Below are 17,999 nucleotides of genomic sequence, written 5' to 3' on the forward strand. Positions count from 1 at the left end.
GTAGAATATGTAAACTTGACAAAATAGATAATTATAGCATGAGTCTTAAAAGAAAAAAGATTTTTTCAAGTTATTAATTTTTATGTAGAATATGTAAACTTGACAAAATAGATAATTATAGCATGAGTCTTAAAAGAAAAAAGATTTTTTCAAGTTATTAATTTTTATGTAGAATATGTAAACTTGACAAAATAGATAATTATAGCATGAGTCTTAAAAGAAAAAAGATTTTTTCAAGTTATTAATTTTTATGTAGAATATGTAAACTTGACAAAATAAATAATTATAGCATGAGTCTTAAAAGAAAAAAGATTTTTTCAAGTTATTAATTTTTATGTAGAATATGTAAACTTGACAAAATAGATAATTATAGCATGAGTCTTAAAAGAAAAAAGATTTTTTCAAGTTATTAATTTTTATGTAGAATATGTAAACTTGACAAAATAGATAATTATAGCATGAGTCTTAAAAGAAAAAAGATTTTTTCAAGTTATTAATTTTTATGTAGAATATGTAAACTTGACAAAATAGATAATTATAGCATGAGTCTTAAAAGAAAAAAGATTTTTTCAAGTTATTAATTTTTATGTAGAATATGTAAACTTGACAAAATAGATAATTATAGCATGAGTCTTAAAAGAAAAAAGATTTTTTCAAGTTATTAATTTTTATGTAGAATATGTAAACTTGACAAAATAGATAATTATAGCATGAGTCTTAAAAGAAAAAAGATTTTTTCAAGTTATTAATTTTTATGTAGAATATGTAAACTTGACAAAATAGATAATTATAGCATGAGTCTTAAAAGAAAAAAGATTTTTTCAAGTTATTAATTTTTATGTAGAATATGTAAACTTGACAAAATAGATAATTATAGCATGAGTCTTAAAAGAAAAAAGATTTTTTCAAGTTATTAATTTTTATGTAGAATATGTAAACTTGACAAAATAGATAATTATAGCATGAGTCTTAAAAGAAAAAAGATTTTTTCAAGTTATTAATTTTTATGTAGAATATGTAAACTTGACAAAATAGATAATTATAGCATGAGTCTTAAAAGAAAAAAGATTTTTTCAAGTTATTAATTTTTATGTAGAATATGTAAACTTGACAAAATAGATAATTATAGCATGAGTCTTAAAAGAAAAAAGATTTTTTCAAGTTATTAATTTTTATGTAGAATATGTAAACTTGACAAAATAGATAATTATAGCATGAGTCTTAAAAGAAAAAAGATTTTTTCAAGTTATTAATTTTTATGTAGAATATGTAAACTTGACAAAATAGATAATTATAGCATGAGTCTTAAAAGAAAAAAGATTTTTTCAAGTTATTAATTTTTATATAGAATATGTAAACTTGACAAAATAGATAATTATAGCATGAGTCTTAAAAGAAAAAAGATTTTTTCAAGTTATTAATTTTTATGTAGAATATGTAAACTTGACAAAATAGATAATTATAGCATGAGTCTTAAAAGAAAAAAGATTTTTTCAAGTTATTAATTTTTATGTAGAATATGTAAACTTGACAAAATAGATAATTATAGCATGAGTCTTAAAAGAAAAAAAATTTTTTCAAGTTATTAATTTTTATGTAGAATATGTAAACTTGACAAAATAAATAATTATAGCATGAGTCTTAAAAGAAAAAAGATTTTTTCAAGTTATTAATTTTTATGTAGAATATGTAAACTTGACAAAATAAATAATTATATTGCGGTTGTGTTATTACATTTTATTTGATTGTTTCATGTTAAAAATATGAAATAAAACTCCTATGTTTAAAAAAATCCACACGTGTGGGTGTTTTTTTGTTTTTTTTACACAGTGGTCACCACTTTTCAAGGCCCGGAAACCACTCAAGGATAAGGGTTATTGCAAGTACAGTAGGAGATTTGATGAAGTGTTCATTAGGAATTTGTTAACGTTGGACTTGAAGCAATCCAAGTTGTAGTCAGGTGGGAAGCAGGCAGACGGAATAGAGTTCCACAGGCGTGCAGTTCTAAGAAAGAAGCTTTGTTCATGGAATCCACGTTTTGATTTAGGCACAGATAAAGAGTGGGGGAAATTTTTCACAGTGGATTCAGCTAGAGTGTGTGTTTGTGTGTGTGTGTGTGTGTGTGTGAGTGAGTGTGAGATAAAAAAGAAATGAACCATATTCAGATGTTATGAAATAAATAAGTCGATTAAAAGAAACACGAAATGTAATAAAACCCAAAACGGACATATTCCATTTAAGTTTTTTTTTTTTTCATTTCTATCCCTTCCGCATACTAGTATTAGTATTTCTACCAAAAAAAAAAAAAAAAAAAAGGTTCTTTCCCTTCTTTCAGACATATATCCATGAAAAGTTTGTCTGACGAAAAGCGCTTCGGGTTTTTGTATCGACTTATTTATTTTATAACATCCAAATATAGTTCATTTCTTTTTCATCATTTTTGCCATTCTAATAAAGAGATATAAATATATATATATATATATATATATATATATATATTAGCGTTGGGAGGATTAATCAGAATCGGGAAAAATCAGAACTTTTTGGGGTATTGGAATCAGTAACGGAAAACTTTATTTTCCGATGTCAAAAGCGATTCCTTTATTTATTTTTTTCTTTATTTGATTTTGTTTCAAACAAAATCTTCCACTGTTGGTAATAATGCTAAAATAATAAATATTTATTGATTTCAAACGATCAAAAACTTGACAAAATAGATAATTATATTGATCGAGGTTGTGTTATTACATTTTATTTGCTTGTTTAATTTTAAATAAAATAAAATAAAACACCTATGTTAAAAAAATCCATACATGAATATATATATATATATATATATATATATATATATATATATATATATATTCATGTATGGATTTTATTTAACATAGGTTATACAGGGTGACCCCAAGAAAACGGGCCCCAATTAGGCCCTGTTTCCTAGTGTTTTGTCTGAATGAAATGAAATTTTGGTCATAACTAGTTTATTATATTCAAAACATCACATCAAAACACTAGGGTCTTTGGCCGTTTTTTCTCCGTTGACTGTAAAATGCTCAGAAAAACAATTGGATGTCCTGTTTTTTTGGGTTACCCTGTATATATATATATATATATATATATATATATATTAGTGTTGGGATGATTAATCAAAATCAAAATCAGAACTTTTGGAGATAACTGAATTGGTATTGGAATAATTTGTACTGATTTTTTCTGATGCCAAAAATGATTCTTTAAATTGTCTTTATTTGATATTAAAACAAAATCTCCCACTTCTGGTAGTAATAATACGCCTAGGGATATGTGGTGATGTTACAGGTCATTCATCGTCGTCAGACATATTAAAAAAAGGAAAACAAAAAAGATACAATACTTTATATAGATCACTTCTTTAAATCAATATCAACTTACCTCTATAGATTTTCTGAGCTCATCCCTTTCGTATAATTTTTTAATAACCCGAATAGAATTATTTCGAACCTAGAAAAAAAAAAAAAAAAAAAAAAAATCAGAAAAAATATTGGAATCGTCTCATTACTAATATAAATGCTCCAGCAAAGATGACAAGTGTTTATTGATTTTGTGCAAAACTTCATACCAAGAGTGTTGCCAGGAGGAAGGGGGAGGACAAACTTTTGTAGCAAAAATTTAACAATGTTTCGTTTCGTTCATTTTTATTATAATTAAGTCAACCTAAAAATTGCAATTAATACTCATTAAATGTTCTTATAACATGAAATTTAAATATTTTGATTGATTTATGGAAATTTTTTTTATATATAAATTACTTTGTCAAATTAATCAACCTGATTAATAAATACAATTTTTGGGTTTCTCTAATTATAACTTTTCATGTTTCATAGTTTTTTTGTACCTTTTGCCACATTCTGGTCGTAATTAAATACTTGTCGATGTACAAAGCAATGAAGTGAAAAATGAAATAAAAAATTTTGTTTCATTTTCATACAAAAAAATGAAAATAAATATTTTGAACAAAATGAATCCAACTCCGAAAAATTCCCCATATACATTTGAGGTGAACTTTGAGGTGTTATTGCGAAATGACAAGTAAAATCATTTCGCAAGCAGTAAATAAATCCCCCCTTAGCAGGCAAATATCTGCCTATCTCTGGCTGCCCTACTGGTGCTTTAAATTATGGAGAAATACAAATAAGAAAAATTTCAAATTAGATATACTTTTTTTCACATCCGAATTTTATAACAAATATAAAAGAAGAACAAAACAAAATATTTATGCGTACTTCTACTTTATCATGTGAAGCAAACTCCAGCAACAGAACCAAATATTTTGGACGATGATGTGGTCTGGCCAATATCATTTCTTGCAATGTTCCCATGCCGACATGAACACGATTCTAATAAAAGACAAAAATCAAACATAGTAAGACAAGTTGATGCAATACAGATGAAAAACAAAATGTGAAATATAATTTTTGTATTGGATTCATCTGACTACTTTTCTCATCTTGAGTGGGAGTTTCACAATGTTTCAGTTTATGTAACCTCCGACCTTCTTTAGGTGTATCTTGTCAAACTCGGAAATTCCAAATGTCCAAATTCCCAAATTCGACAAGATGCACCTGAAGAAGGTTGGGGGTTACATTGACCAAGATGAGAACAATAGTCCAATGAATCGAAATAATATGAATAACCAATCCTCATCTCAAAAATTCAGGACCATCATAAGGAATGATGCTATAAGAAGGAGAAAAAGGCAGTTTATGTTCAGACGTACATTATCACCTTTCACACACATTAAAAAACGTGAGATTGTCTGTGTTTTAATATTATTAATATAACAAATAGGTTTGTTGTTTTTGTTTTATGGCATATCAACCCTTTTTAGGTCGTTCAATGCCGAATCCAGTGATTTTGAAGAAAAAGTTTAATAGAATATATTTGTTTTTTTCAAGTCAGTTTCTATTTAACGCATAGTTGGGATCCTAACAGGTACTACCACTCCGGGTCAGAGTGGACCCGGGAACAATTACAAGAGGTGGCTCCACACTCTCCAAAGCCCGCAAGCTGGGGCCTCACCATTGGATATAGTTTAAGGTCATATCCAGGACCAAAAATAAATATGGTATGATTAGAGAAAATTGGAAGGTTCTGTTTATAAAGAGGAGTGATAGGAACTGACCAATCAAATGGAGCCACGCTCCTCTACTAGCAACCAATCAGAAACTGGAATCACTCCATAAAATGTACCAGATCTTTTAGAATTCTGCACATACTTTTTCGTCTTTATGCGAGAAGGAACTGTATTCTTTGTCTCAGGATTTCTACAGATTGACCACCCACCAGAAACTCTTGTAAAATTAAAAATGGCTTTCAATTCAAAAATCCAATCAGCAAAGTTGGTGATTAATCAGTTATAGTCAGTTAACATACTTCCTAATTTCTGATGTAGCGCTACCAGAAACAGTTCCTTCACTTTTATTGTTCTTCTGTATTTTTATTGTGAAGCGATTTATTGAAATAAAATAAGAAAAAGAAAACTATTGAAAAATATACAATAAAAATTAACAAAAATTATACAATAAAAATTATACAATAAAAATTAACAAAAATTATACAATAAAAATTATACAATAAAAATTAACAAAAATTATACAATAAAAATTAACAAAAATTATACAATAAAAATTAACAAAAATTATACAATAAAAATTAACAAAAATTATACAATAAAAATTAACAAAAATTATACAATAAAAATTAACAAAAATTATACAATAAAAATTAACAAAAATTATACAATAAAAATTAACAAAAATTATACAATAAAAATTAACAAAAATTATACAATAAAAATTAACAAAAATTATACAATAAAAATTAACAAAAATTATACAATAAAAATTAACAAAAATTATACAATAAAAATTAACAAAAATTATACAATAAAAATTAACAAAAATTATAAAAAGATGAAAATAACAATTATTAGTCTTTATTTGCACTTCTAATAACAAAATTAAAAAGTTTTTACTTTAATTGAAATTTTATAAGAAATATACGTTTCTAAGATTATAAAAATAAGTTGTCTTTTTTTTTTAAATTTTAAAACTAAGTTTTATTTTAATTTATATAATAAATATGTTTATGAAGTATAAAAATAAAATTATTGAAATCAAAAAAGATCAGAAAAAAGTAATAAAAAATAGTACATGCATGGGGGAGATGTAGGTGCGAGAGAAAAAAGCGAAGGAACAGATTTGCCTTGTTACCGTTTCTGATAGTGATACACCAGAAATTAGGAAGTACATTAACTGACTATAGCCAGTTAATCTTGTGTTGCAAAGTTTCAATTATCTTTAATCCTCAAGGTGCTTGTCTGACTGTCTACTTGACAGACGACTCATTAACTCTTATCCTTGAGTAGCATTTAGGCCTTGAAAAATAGTGACTTATTAGTAAGAAAAATATAAAAAGGGAGACAAGAAAGAGAAACATTGCAGAAACAAAATAATACTCTGGTTGCCAGTGGTGCCAGCACTCTTAGAAACAGAAACTGCGGTATCACGCAAAGTTAGCAGTTGATGAGGACGGGTTATTTAGCAAGTACAATTACACTCGACAAAAGAAAACTCAAAGTACTTACTTCATCCTGACAAAATTTACGAAGAATCTGAACAGCATTGTCAGTGATGACAGGGGCTTCCAGAAACAAGCGAGTAAAGAGCCTAGAAGACAAAATAAAACAGGAAAAAACATTTTTTTTTAAATGTTTAAAGAGCAAATCGATTTTGAAATAATTTATAGTCAAATGTTTATCCTTAACAAAAACAGAATTTTTAAAAAGTTCGTTTTAGTATGTGTTAGCCATGGATTTTTAATCCATAACAACAAATAAAATGTAATTCATGAAAACTTTTCTTTAAATGTTTAAAATATAATATAACTTCATTTTCTCATCTGTTCCACAGAAAGAGAAAAGATACTCCTTCATGGGACATCACTGATGTGATCCCTGATAGTTTCTAAGTCAGCCTTCTTGAAGTACCTTGTAATTTTGAGTGATGGCTCTTCAATTTGAGGTAGAGTGTTTAGGGGAAGGTCTATCAATATCACATGATCAGCATTTCTGAGTGGGCTATGGGCATTTGTCACACAATCCTTGGGAACTGTGGTCAGAAATAGGTCAAGAAGCGAGGCTTGTTGATCGCATGTCGATCTGTGAGATGGGTCGGGAATGTAATTGTTTGTGTCAAGGAATGAGATATAGAAAAGCTATATATGAATGCAACCAGCTGCGTGTAACCATAGAAACCAATTACTGGGATGGACATAAAAGTCATCAAATACATGTACTTGGGCACAAGTATCAATGGAGAGTGCTGCATCTATGCTGCCAGGCGGTTGATTATCATACAAACCAGAGTCGAGAGAGAATGGTAGAGAAAATAGAACTCAAATATTCAGTAAGGCATTTGTTGAAGAATTTGGGGAGAACCAAGGTAACCTCAGCGGAGCATTTTTGTTTAATAATGTAGCATAGATCAGATCAGGCTCACACACCTCGGAAGATGTCTAGTTTTTTATATCACGAACATGAGAAAGTGTGATTTTCCGATCAAGTGCAGCTTCCGTTCACAAAGGGAAATTTGGGATGGAGTGGTTTATGGAGCCTAATGTGGACTTAGAGACAAACCGTTGAGAAATCAGGTTAGTCTTCTTACTGTCCAAACAACCATCCTAATGTTCCTGGAGACGCATTTGGAATGCTACCAGCTGTGTCTAACTGGAGAAACTAACCCAATTACTGTGGTAGACATTACAGTCATCAAATACACTAGTACCAATGGAGAGTGCTGCATCTATATTGTCAGACACTTGGTTGATTAGAGTACAGTCAAAGGCAGAACTAGCCTAGGCTATCCTGTAGGTTATCTCAGCATACTAGCAAGATATTTAAAAGGTATCGGTGACCTTCAATTTCCTCCCATCAACCAGAATAGTTGGTTCCACAAATAGCACACAAGCTGGAGATGCATACATAATGGTTTTCTTCAAACTAATATTCAGACCAAAAACTTTGTAAGCTTTTATCCATTGTAAGCTGCATGTTCTCCACTGTGCGTGCAACGAAATCTGCATCATCCACATACAACTTACGAATGATAGCATAAAAATTTTTGAATTTACACTTTAACATCGAAGATTGAACAGCCTGCCAGAGGCTCAAAAATGCAAAGAGACCCCAACATCATCGTCTTTAAAAGGTATAAACAAGCATTGTGGTAAAGTAAATTGAAAAAAGTGTGGGTGCTGGTATGTCACTCTGCTTGACTTTATTGCCTACTGATAATGTTCGTGGTAATTGGGTAATTAATTGGTAAATCTATATATATAAACGGCAAAATGTGTGTGTGTGTGTGCGCGCGCATATCTTGCAAAAACTTTTGACACACGCAATGGATCCTCACGAGATCAGGATAGTTTTCAAGCTTGATCCTTCGGACGACAAATATCAAAAAACTGGCCAAAAACATTCATTCCTTCACCCTCAACAAGGCAGTTTTTTTTACAAGGGGGGAGGGCGTTTTTTTCATCACCATTTTTGCAAGTCATCATCTCCGTCGGATTAATTTCAATGCTCTCGATTTCCGGTTGCGTAATGGAGACATCAGCTAAGACGTAAAGGTTTCCCCCCCCCTTCACGTTACGGGTTTGAGCCTGCCCACTTACTACCACTTTTCTTTTTAACACCTCCCTACTGTTATTCGATTCCCTCTCCACACTAACACATTTTTATTCCCTCCAACCCCCCCCCCCGGGTTCCTTACTACACCTCCACACACCCGGGGAACACCGGGTACCCACCACTAGTTAAAATATATATAGGAAAAAAAGCCCAAGGAAAGCAATGTTCATACCTACTTTTGCATGATTTGTAAGTATTCCGAACTTTTCATGGTGATTTATTTTGAATCAACATATTTCACTCGTGTATCGCTACAAGTACCAAAACGTTTGTAAGTATTTTGAACTTTTCATGGTGATTTATTTTGAATAACATATTTCACTCGTGTATCGCTACAAGTACCAAAACGTTTGTAAGTATTCCAAACTTTTCATGGTGATTTATTTTGAATCAACATATTTCACTCGTGTATCGCTACAAGTACCAAAACGTTTGTAAGTATTTTGAACTTTTCATGGTGATTTATTTTGAATAACATATTTCACTCGTGTATCGCTACAAGTACCAAAACGTTTGTAAGTATTTTGAACTTTTCATGGTGATTTATTTTGAATAACATATTTCACTCGTGTATCGTTACAAGTACCAAAACGTTTGTAAGTATTCCAAACTTTTCATGGTGATTTATTTTGAATCAACATATTTCACTCGTGTATCGCTTTGAAGTATGTCACTGCTTTGTTTTCTAAAATCGTCATTTCAATAATCATCATCGTGATATCGTATGAATCCAAAGATTATTGACATTGATTTCATTGATATTTTTCTTGTCAGAATTCTTTCTAGAAAGACATTGGGTATTTACGGGAGGAACCACATGAAGGTTGCCAACATCCTAAGTGAAAATGATTTTGTGCAACAAACTGGATTCAAACTTGAAATACCCAAGTCATAAATGTTTGACTACCGTCACCCCCCCCCACCACATCCTCACCAAATTACTGATAACAATTACACATGGTGCCCCCCCCCCAAGAAATGTGCCAGGTGTATTGTTTATATTGCAGGGAATCGATTCTAATCTTCTTAGTAAATTAATTCTTTTAGAATATAGAGACCAAAATCATCATTATTATATTGTATGAATCCCAAGATTCTGTTGTTGGAATTGGTTTCCCCATTATTTTTCTAGTCAAAATTCTTTCTAGCAAGATATCAGGTACTTACGGGAGAGATCATGTGAAGGTTGCCAACATCCTAAGTGAAAGTGATTCTTGTGGAATGAACTGGATTCAAACTCAGGACACCAAGATCATCAGTCCATATCGTTACCCACTGAATCATTGTCACCTCTGATTTCAATTGTTAAAAATATTGAAGTCGAAAAATATGCCGACAAAAAGAACTTACCCGTCTCTGTGGTCAGATCGCTCCAACAATCCATTAAGCAATCCATTAAGCAGTCTCGTTAGACATTCATCATAGCTTGCAAGAACAAGTTTGTGTTCCCCGACATGGGACCGATTAAATCCATGACAGACCACGTATTCCTGATACAGCCACGAGAAGGCAATATCTGCCCTGTTGCGCAAATCCTCAAAGATATATTCTTGTAGCACTGAAATAAAAAAAAAAATAATAATTAGTAAAAACAATTTCTTTAATAATAACTAAATGTATCTATCTACCCGCCATTGCCTGGTAGTGTTTTGACTTTTTTTTTTTTTTTGTGCTAAATAAAAATAAATAAAAATTATATTTTGTTTTGAACAAAGGGAAATAACATTGCCTGGTAGTGTTTTGACTTATTTTTTTAGTGCTTAAAGAAAAAAAAAAAACATATATATATATATATATATATATATATATATATATATACACACCAAGTTAAAGGTATTCAAGAGGGAAAACGCGTTAAAACAAAGGTATTAAGAGTGCTCAATAAGAAAGAGCAAAATATATTTTTATTTATATAGACAAATATAACATAGTAACATTTGTAACAAAATATTTTTTTTTTAATTTTTAAAAAAATTTTTAATATATATATATTCAAGTTTTCATTATTTACCAGTTCTGCTATATATATATATATATATATATATATATACTTGTTTCAAACAAAGTGTTTTAAAGTGATTTTAAATAAAAAAATATTTTGTTTGAAAGGGAAGTAACTCTGTATTATTGGATTATTGCTCTCAATTTGAGTGCCATTCTCAAAACATTTCAACTGATGGAATTTTTCAGTCAAACTCAAAAACCGGTATGGAATTTTAACCTCCGAGAGTAGGATGTTCATTGATAAGTTTCCAAAAATCGGCGTTGGGTTTTCATGTTAGATGTTCTTTAACACATTCGCTGCCAGCTACAAATCTATTAAATTTATTTTCATTGCCAATGGTACGAGTGTACTCGTAGTTGGCAGCAAATGCATTAAAGCTCATCGACCAAGTGACAGGAAGAAACAATCCCAGAAGACGAAGATAACAGAAAAAAATGTATGGTGAACATTATAGTGTATATCTATGCACGCACACACACACACACACACTAGATGTATCACGATGACAGACATAGATACACACATAATCAGACATACATGCAACAGACGAACCCCCCTCCAATATCATACACTATCCTAATAGATTAATTAATTAATGAGTTCCATTCAAAGTTCTGTGCAGATTCCGATGTCCGACAAGATACACCTGAAGATGCATCAACCAAAATAAATAACACTCAAGATGAGAACAGCAGTCTGAATAATCAAAACAACACCAATTCAAGAATACAATGTAATTTGTTTGCGAAAATCAAATAAAAAAACCTAAAAACTTACAGTTTTTCAGTTCACCACCGAATTGAGCTACAAGAGATGCCAAAATTTTTGTTCGCTCAGACAAAGCGTTGCCGATCAGAGCACTTTCTGAAAAGAAGAAAAGAACATTAGATATCACTCACCAGACAAATGCAACTCTTGAATAGTGGTTGTATCAAAACAGGGATATCTATAAATATAAAAGCGAAAATGTATGTATGTGTGTTCGCTTTTTCTGTGTGTCTACAAAAGGTTTCTTTCAGAGAAGCAGTCGGTCGGTTCACAACTTTATATATCACATATAAATCGTAATATCTCACAGTTAACAACAAAGCTCGCCTGTCTATTTAATTTGCTCGATTTCGGGAAGATAAATATTCAACATCTGTTGCTCGCCGCATGTGGGTTAGTCTTTTTCCTATAACATCTTGGGGGGAAAAAAGCGTTCAGCAGTAAATGAAATCCCGCAGTCAAACTTGACCTCATTAACTCATTTAAACGAGCACCTGCTAAATCCAAGTAATTAAATAAATTCAAACGTATTTCCGTAAGCATGTCACAGTGGGGCAATGGTTAACGTCGCACGTTTTTTTTTTTTTCATAACTTTGCCTCAACGGTTCGGGTTCGATCCTCATACTTACTTTTTTTTTAACCCACCCCCACCCCACACACACACACCTCCAAACGCCTGGGCAACGCCGTGTACCCCTCGCTAGTGTAATATAAAGGGGTTTTGAAATGGCACCAAACGGTTATATGTTGCATACGGGAATGCAGAGATGAGGAATACAAAAGAGAGACAAAGATAATGTGTAGGACCAATACATGCAGATATGTTAGATGAAGGCTGTTTGTGTCATCTTCTATTAAAATGTATGTATGTATGTATGTCTGCCTAAAACTTTCAACAGAGGCGACGGATCTCAATGAGATCAGTATCATTTTGAATCTCAACCCTTCAGACGACAAATATCGAAAAATTGGCCAAAAACATTCATTCCTTCACCCTCAAATGGGCACTTTTCTACAGGGAGGGGGTCGCTTTTTTTGCTAATATTTTCAAAAGTCATCCCCTCTTTTCGATTGACTAGCCTTAATTTAAAACTATGTCACTTCCGGTTTGGTGATGGGTGCAACAGCAAAGACGTCACTTTTTTTTTTTTTTTTTTTTTTTTTTAAACATTCTTTTCCTCTTTCGCAGTATGGGTTCGAGCCTGCCTGCCTACTACCACTTTTTTTTTTTTTTTTTTGGCTCCACACACCCAGGCAATGCCAGCCACCCAAGCTAGTTACATTTTATACTTAAGAGTGGGTGTTTATGATGGGGAGCACATATATGAGGGGAGGACAATGTTCTTTGTGTTGGTGATGACAAGGTAAAATTACGTAGCTAGGTTTAAAGGACAAACGTGTAGACTAGGTTTAAAAGACAAACGTGTAGACCAGGTTTAAAAGACAAACGTGTAGACCAGGTTTAAAAGACAAACGTGTAGACTCGGTTTAAAAGACAAACGTGTAGACTAGGTTTAAAAGACAAACGTGTAGACTAGGTTTAAAAGACAAACGTGTAGACTAGGTTTAAAAGACAAAACATACATTTATTACTGACAACCGATTGAAAACAACTGAATTAATAAAACTAAAATAAAAGCACGAAACATCGTTTTTACATGAACATTAACTTATCTTTCACAAAAATAAAAATGAACATTAACTTATCTTTCACAAAAATTAAAATGAATATTAACTTATCTTTCACAAAAATTAAAATGAACATTAACTTATCTTTCACAAAAATTAAAATGAACATTAACTTATCTTTCACAAAAATAAAAATTAACATTAACTTATCTTTCACAAAAATTAAAATGAACATTAACTTATCTTTCACAAAAATTAAAATGAACATTAACTTATCTTTCACAAAAATTAAAATGAACATTAACTTATCTTTCACAAAAATTAAAATGAACATTAACTTATCTTTCACAAAAATAAAAATTAACATTAACTTATCTTTCACAAAAATAAAAATTAACATTAACTTATCTTTCACAAAAATAAAAATTAACATTAACTTATCTTTCACAAAAATTAAAATGAACATTAACTTATCTTTCACAAAAATTAAAATGAACATTAACTTATCTTTCAAAAAAATAAAAATGAACATTAACTTATCTTTCACAAAAATAAAAATTAACATTAACTTATCTTTCACAAAAATAAAAATGAACATTAACTTATCTTTCACAAAAATAAAAATTAACATTAACTTATCTTTCACAAAAATAAAAATTAACATTAACTTATCTTTCACAAAAATTAAAATGAACATTAACTTATCTTTCACAAAAATAAAAATTAACATTAACTTATCTTTCACAAAAATTAAAATGAACATTAACTTATCTTTCACAAAAATAAAAATGAACATTAACTTATCTTTCACAAAAATTAAAATGAACATTAACTTATCTTTCACAAAAATTAAAATGAACATTAACTTATCTTTCACAAAAATAAAAATTAACATTAACTTATCTTTCACAAAAATAAAAATTAACATTAACTTATCTTTCACAAAAATTAAAATGAACATTAACTTATCTTTCACAAAAATTAAAATGAACATTAACTTATCTTTCACAAAAATTAAAATGAACATTAACTTATCTTTCACAAAAATTAAAATGAACATTAACTTATCTTTCACAAAAATTAAAATGAACATTAACTTATCTTTCACAAAAATAAAAATTAACATTAACTTATCTTTCACAAAAATTAAAATGAACATTAACTTATCTTTCACAAAAATTAAAATGAACATTAACTTATCTTTCACAAAAATAAAAATTAACATTAACTTATCTTTCACAAAAATTAAAATGAACATTAACTTATCTTTCACAAAAATTAAAATGAACATTAACTTATCTTTCACAAAAATTAAAATGAACATTAACTTATCTTTCACAAAAATTAAAATGAACATTAACTTATCTTTCACAAAAATAAAAATTAACATTAACTTATCTTTCACAAAAATAAAAATGAACATTAACTTATCTTTCACAAAAATAAAAATTAACATTAACTTATCTTTCACAAAAATAAAAATGAACATTAACTTATCTTTCACAAAAATAAAAATGAACATTAACTTATCTTTCACAAAAATAAAAATGAACATTAACTTATCTTTCACAAAAATAAAAATTAACATTAACTTATCTTTCACAAAAATAAAAATGAACATTAACTTATCTTTCACAAAAATAAAAATGAACATTAACTTATCTTTCACAAAAATAAAAATTCAAATTAAAAATTTTAGAGAATTAGATTTTTTGCTTTATTATTAAATTGTATTTTCCTTATTTTTACATGAACCAAATAAGAGACTTTTCTTTAGTGTAAAAAGAAAAATCTAGCTTGAGCTCTAGTGTGTTATGAATCATATTACGAAGATTCAATGTGTTAGCTTGACAAAAGTACAAAATTGATTTTGCAATCCAGTCGCGGATGGTCTCTTCTGTCTTCTATTGCCGTTTTCTCGCAGAAGGGACATTGCTGGTCTTTCTCTATTTTATCACTATTTCCATGAAAGGTGCTCGACTGGGCTCCAATTTTTGGTTCCGCCTCGTAAAACTTTCACAACAAAAATGTCTTCTACCACCACTTCTCATATCTCCTTCAGATTTACATGCATTGGACGACTTCAAGAAATTGACTTCCAAACTAACTTATCTCTGCCCAGGTCTTTATTTATGCCTCTTTCTCTCGGATCAATATAATAAAATACATTATAATTTGATAACAATTTCTTTTCAATTTTATAACATAAATATTTATGTTAATATACATCATTTTTATCCAATTTATTTCTTCATATTTGTCTCATGTTTAACAAAAAACAATCTTATTTCAGGCTTTGAAACCTAGTAGGGGATAACCTTTTCTCATTCCTGCAACCTCTTTCCCACAGAAGGGACGTTGGGACCCCATCTTTGCTCTATCATTATTTTTATGGCAAGTGCTCGTCTGAGTTTCAATCTATGCTCCCCCCCCCCGTCAAACTTTCACAAAAAGCACTCGTTTAGCTACTACAACCACTATCAACAATTTCCCCCCACTCTCTATAAGTGTCTAAATCAAAACGCAAACTCCATAAACAAAGCTTTTTATCCTAAAAATTCCCGCCTGTGGAATTCTGTTCTGCTGGCCTACTTTCCAGTTAACTACAACATGGTCATCTTGAAGTCTAATGTCAACAAATTCTTGTTGAGCTGTCCCCTTCAAAAATCAAATTCTACCCAATTCCCACCACTAACGATCACTATGCTGTCTCAGTGACCACCATACATTCATTCACCCTTAGCTTCAAGTGACCTTCAGGCCTTGATAAGTGGTGACTCCCTTGTAACAAAAAAAAAAAAAAATGATCTAATCCTCACTAAGTAAATAATGGAGTATTACTCTAAAATACTGTTGAAAAATATAATTTTATGTTTTATATAGAGTGTCCACAAAGTCTTTAGACAATTTCATAAATTTATTGAAATACAAGTTGCCTATATTTCGCCTTGCCTGGTCAAAACATGCTGCAGGATGGAGGGATCGGTTACATACTATTTAAGATACACAAAATATTCTAACTTTTTATGAAAAGTGACCACATGTTGGATTTAGGCAAAGATAAAACACATCTATCTTGGTTTATGAAAATTAAACAGAAAGTAACTCCCATAGCTTAAATAAATAAGCTGATTTTCGGTTTTAAAAGCATTATTCTCAGCTCTTAATAATTAAATATAAATTAACTTTAACTCATATTTCTATATAAAACAATTAAAACGATTCTATTACACTAACAATAAAAGCAAGCTAATTATGAAAATAGGTTACATTAATATAATATGCAAATGAGGGTATTCATTTAATGTAGATTTCTTTTGAATAAATATATATACACACACATACATACGCACATATATATATATATATACATACACACACACATATATATATATACACACCCACATATATATATATATACATACACACCCACATTATATATATATACATACACACCCACATTATATATATATATATATATATATATATTATACATACACACACAAATTATGCTGGAATAAAAGTATATATAAGTTTGTTTTCAGTATGAAAATTAATTTGTAAAAACTGTATATCTTTTGTACATATTAACTAAATTATGAACAAACAAACAGACAAAAATATTACTTTATTATAACACGAGATTCAAAAAAAGCGAGCACACCTACATTGTCCACAGAGTTTAATAATTATTAAGATTTTAAGAAATGTTATCAAAATAATTCTTCTTACATAGAAATCAATTGTTTAAGAAATTAATTAGAAAAATTAAATCATGTTTTTTAAACCAAGACTATGCATAATTGTGTTATGTCAGATAGGAAGAAAAATGATCAGTTCAAAAACATTTATTTTTGGGTAGTTTAAAGACTTTGTGAACACCTTTATGCATCAATATACTTTTTTTTAATTTTTTTTTTTTTTAAAGAATTAAGTTGACATTATCCTGATATTCATTATTTCAACAAATTAAATGGATGAAAAGAAAACTAAATAGAGTGTTAAAGATGAAAATAAAAAAAAAAATTATTATTTAAATATCAGTAAATACTTACTTTCAGCATTCAATATGCGTTTCACAGAACTAACTGTCATTTGGTCAAGCGAATCTCTGTCCATATTTTTTGTTACACTTGCCAATTTGAATTGCTTCATACCTTTCTTCGGACCCTGTTAGAAAGAAAGAACATTTTATGGTGTTTTCTTTATTAAACTTCAAATATGAAAATAAAAATACAATCTTAATTATCTTATACTAATGAGAGGGAGGGGGGCGTTGCCAGGTTGTAAAGAAAAAAAAAAAGACCAAAACTTGTGTGCCATTAGCAGGAAGCGAAACCAAAAGAAAAATTTTGTAAGCAAAAAAAAATCTTCAAATGCCGCGTCCTAGGCGCAAGCTAGCATTACTTAAGTTCGCAAGCTGTTTGTGCATGCGTGGCTTGCAAACAGCTTCGAAAGCAAGGTTTTTTTTTACCTGACTCCCCTTTCAAACAAAACGACATTTCTACACAAAATACTTGACGATTTTTTTCAAATTTTTCAATATATTGTGGTCCGAGAGATCGCTCTTTCTAAAGGTACCACTTTTGTGCTACTTCGATGTGGATGACAAAAGTTTTTAGCGGACACACACACACAAACACACACACACACACTTGCCCTTTATATACTAAACTAGCATAGATACCTAGTATTGTCCGGGTGGAGAGAGCTGATATACTAAGGATATTGAGCAACCCCCAACCCTAAAAAATTTTTGTTTCAATGAAAATAGTAGCGAGTGCAAAAAAAAAAAAAAAAAAAAAAAAAAAATTAGCCACAGTAGGCCGGATTGAACCTGTAACGCAAAAGAGGAAAAGTGGGTG

At 29.7% G+C, this 17,999-nt stretch overlaps 1 protein-coding gene across 1 annotated transcript in view; it reads right to left on the reverse strand.

The window, feature by feature from the left end:
• The window catches only part of LOC145255598 (symplekin-like), a 113,575-nt gene that overhangs the window by 43,582 nt on the left and 51,994 nt on the right, over positions 1 to 17,999 (reverse strand). The window contains exons 16-21 of the mRNA XM_080114083.1: positions 17,190 to 17,304; positions 11,514 to 11,600; positions 10,082 to 10,289; positions 6,629 to 6,710; positions 4,266 to 4,379; positions 3,415 to 3,483 (exon numbers count right to left, since the gene is read on the reverse strand). Of these exons, the coding sequence (XP_079970209.1) occupies positions 3,415 to 3,483; positions 4,266 to 4,379; positions 6,629 to 6,710; positions 10,082 to 10,289; positions 11,514 to 11,600; positions 17,190 to 17,304 (675 nt within the window). The remainder of the gene's footprint in view (positions 1 to 3,414; positions 3,484 to 4,265; positions 4,380 to 6,628; positions 6,711 to 10,081; positions 10,290 to 11,513; positions 11,601 to 17,189; positions 17,305 to 17,999) is intronic.

Source organism: Euprymna scolopes, chromosome 31, assembly GCF_053919585.1.
Source record: "Euprymna scolopes isolate OS-2025 chromosome 31, ASM5391958v1, whole genome shotgun sequence".
Lineage (NCBI taxonomy): Eukaryota > Metazoa > Mollusca > Cephalopoda > Sepiida > Sepiolidae > Euprymna > Euprymna scolopes.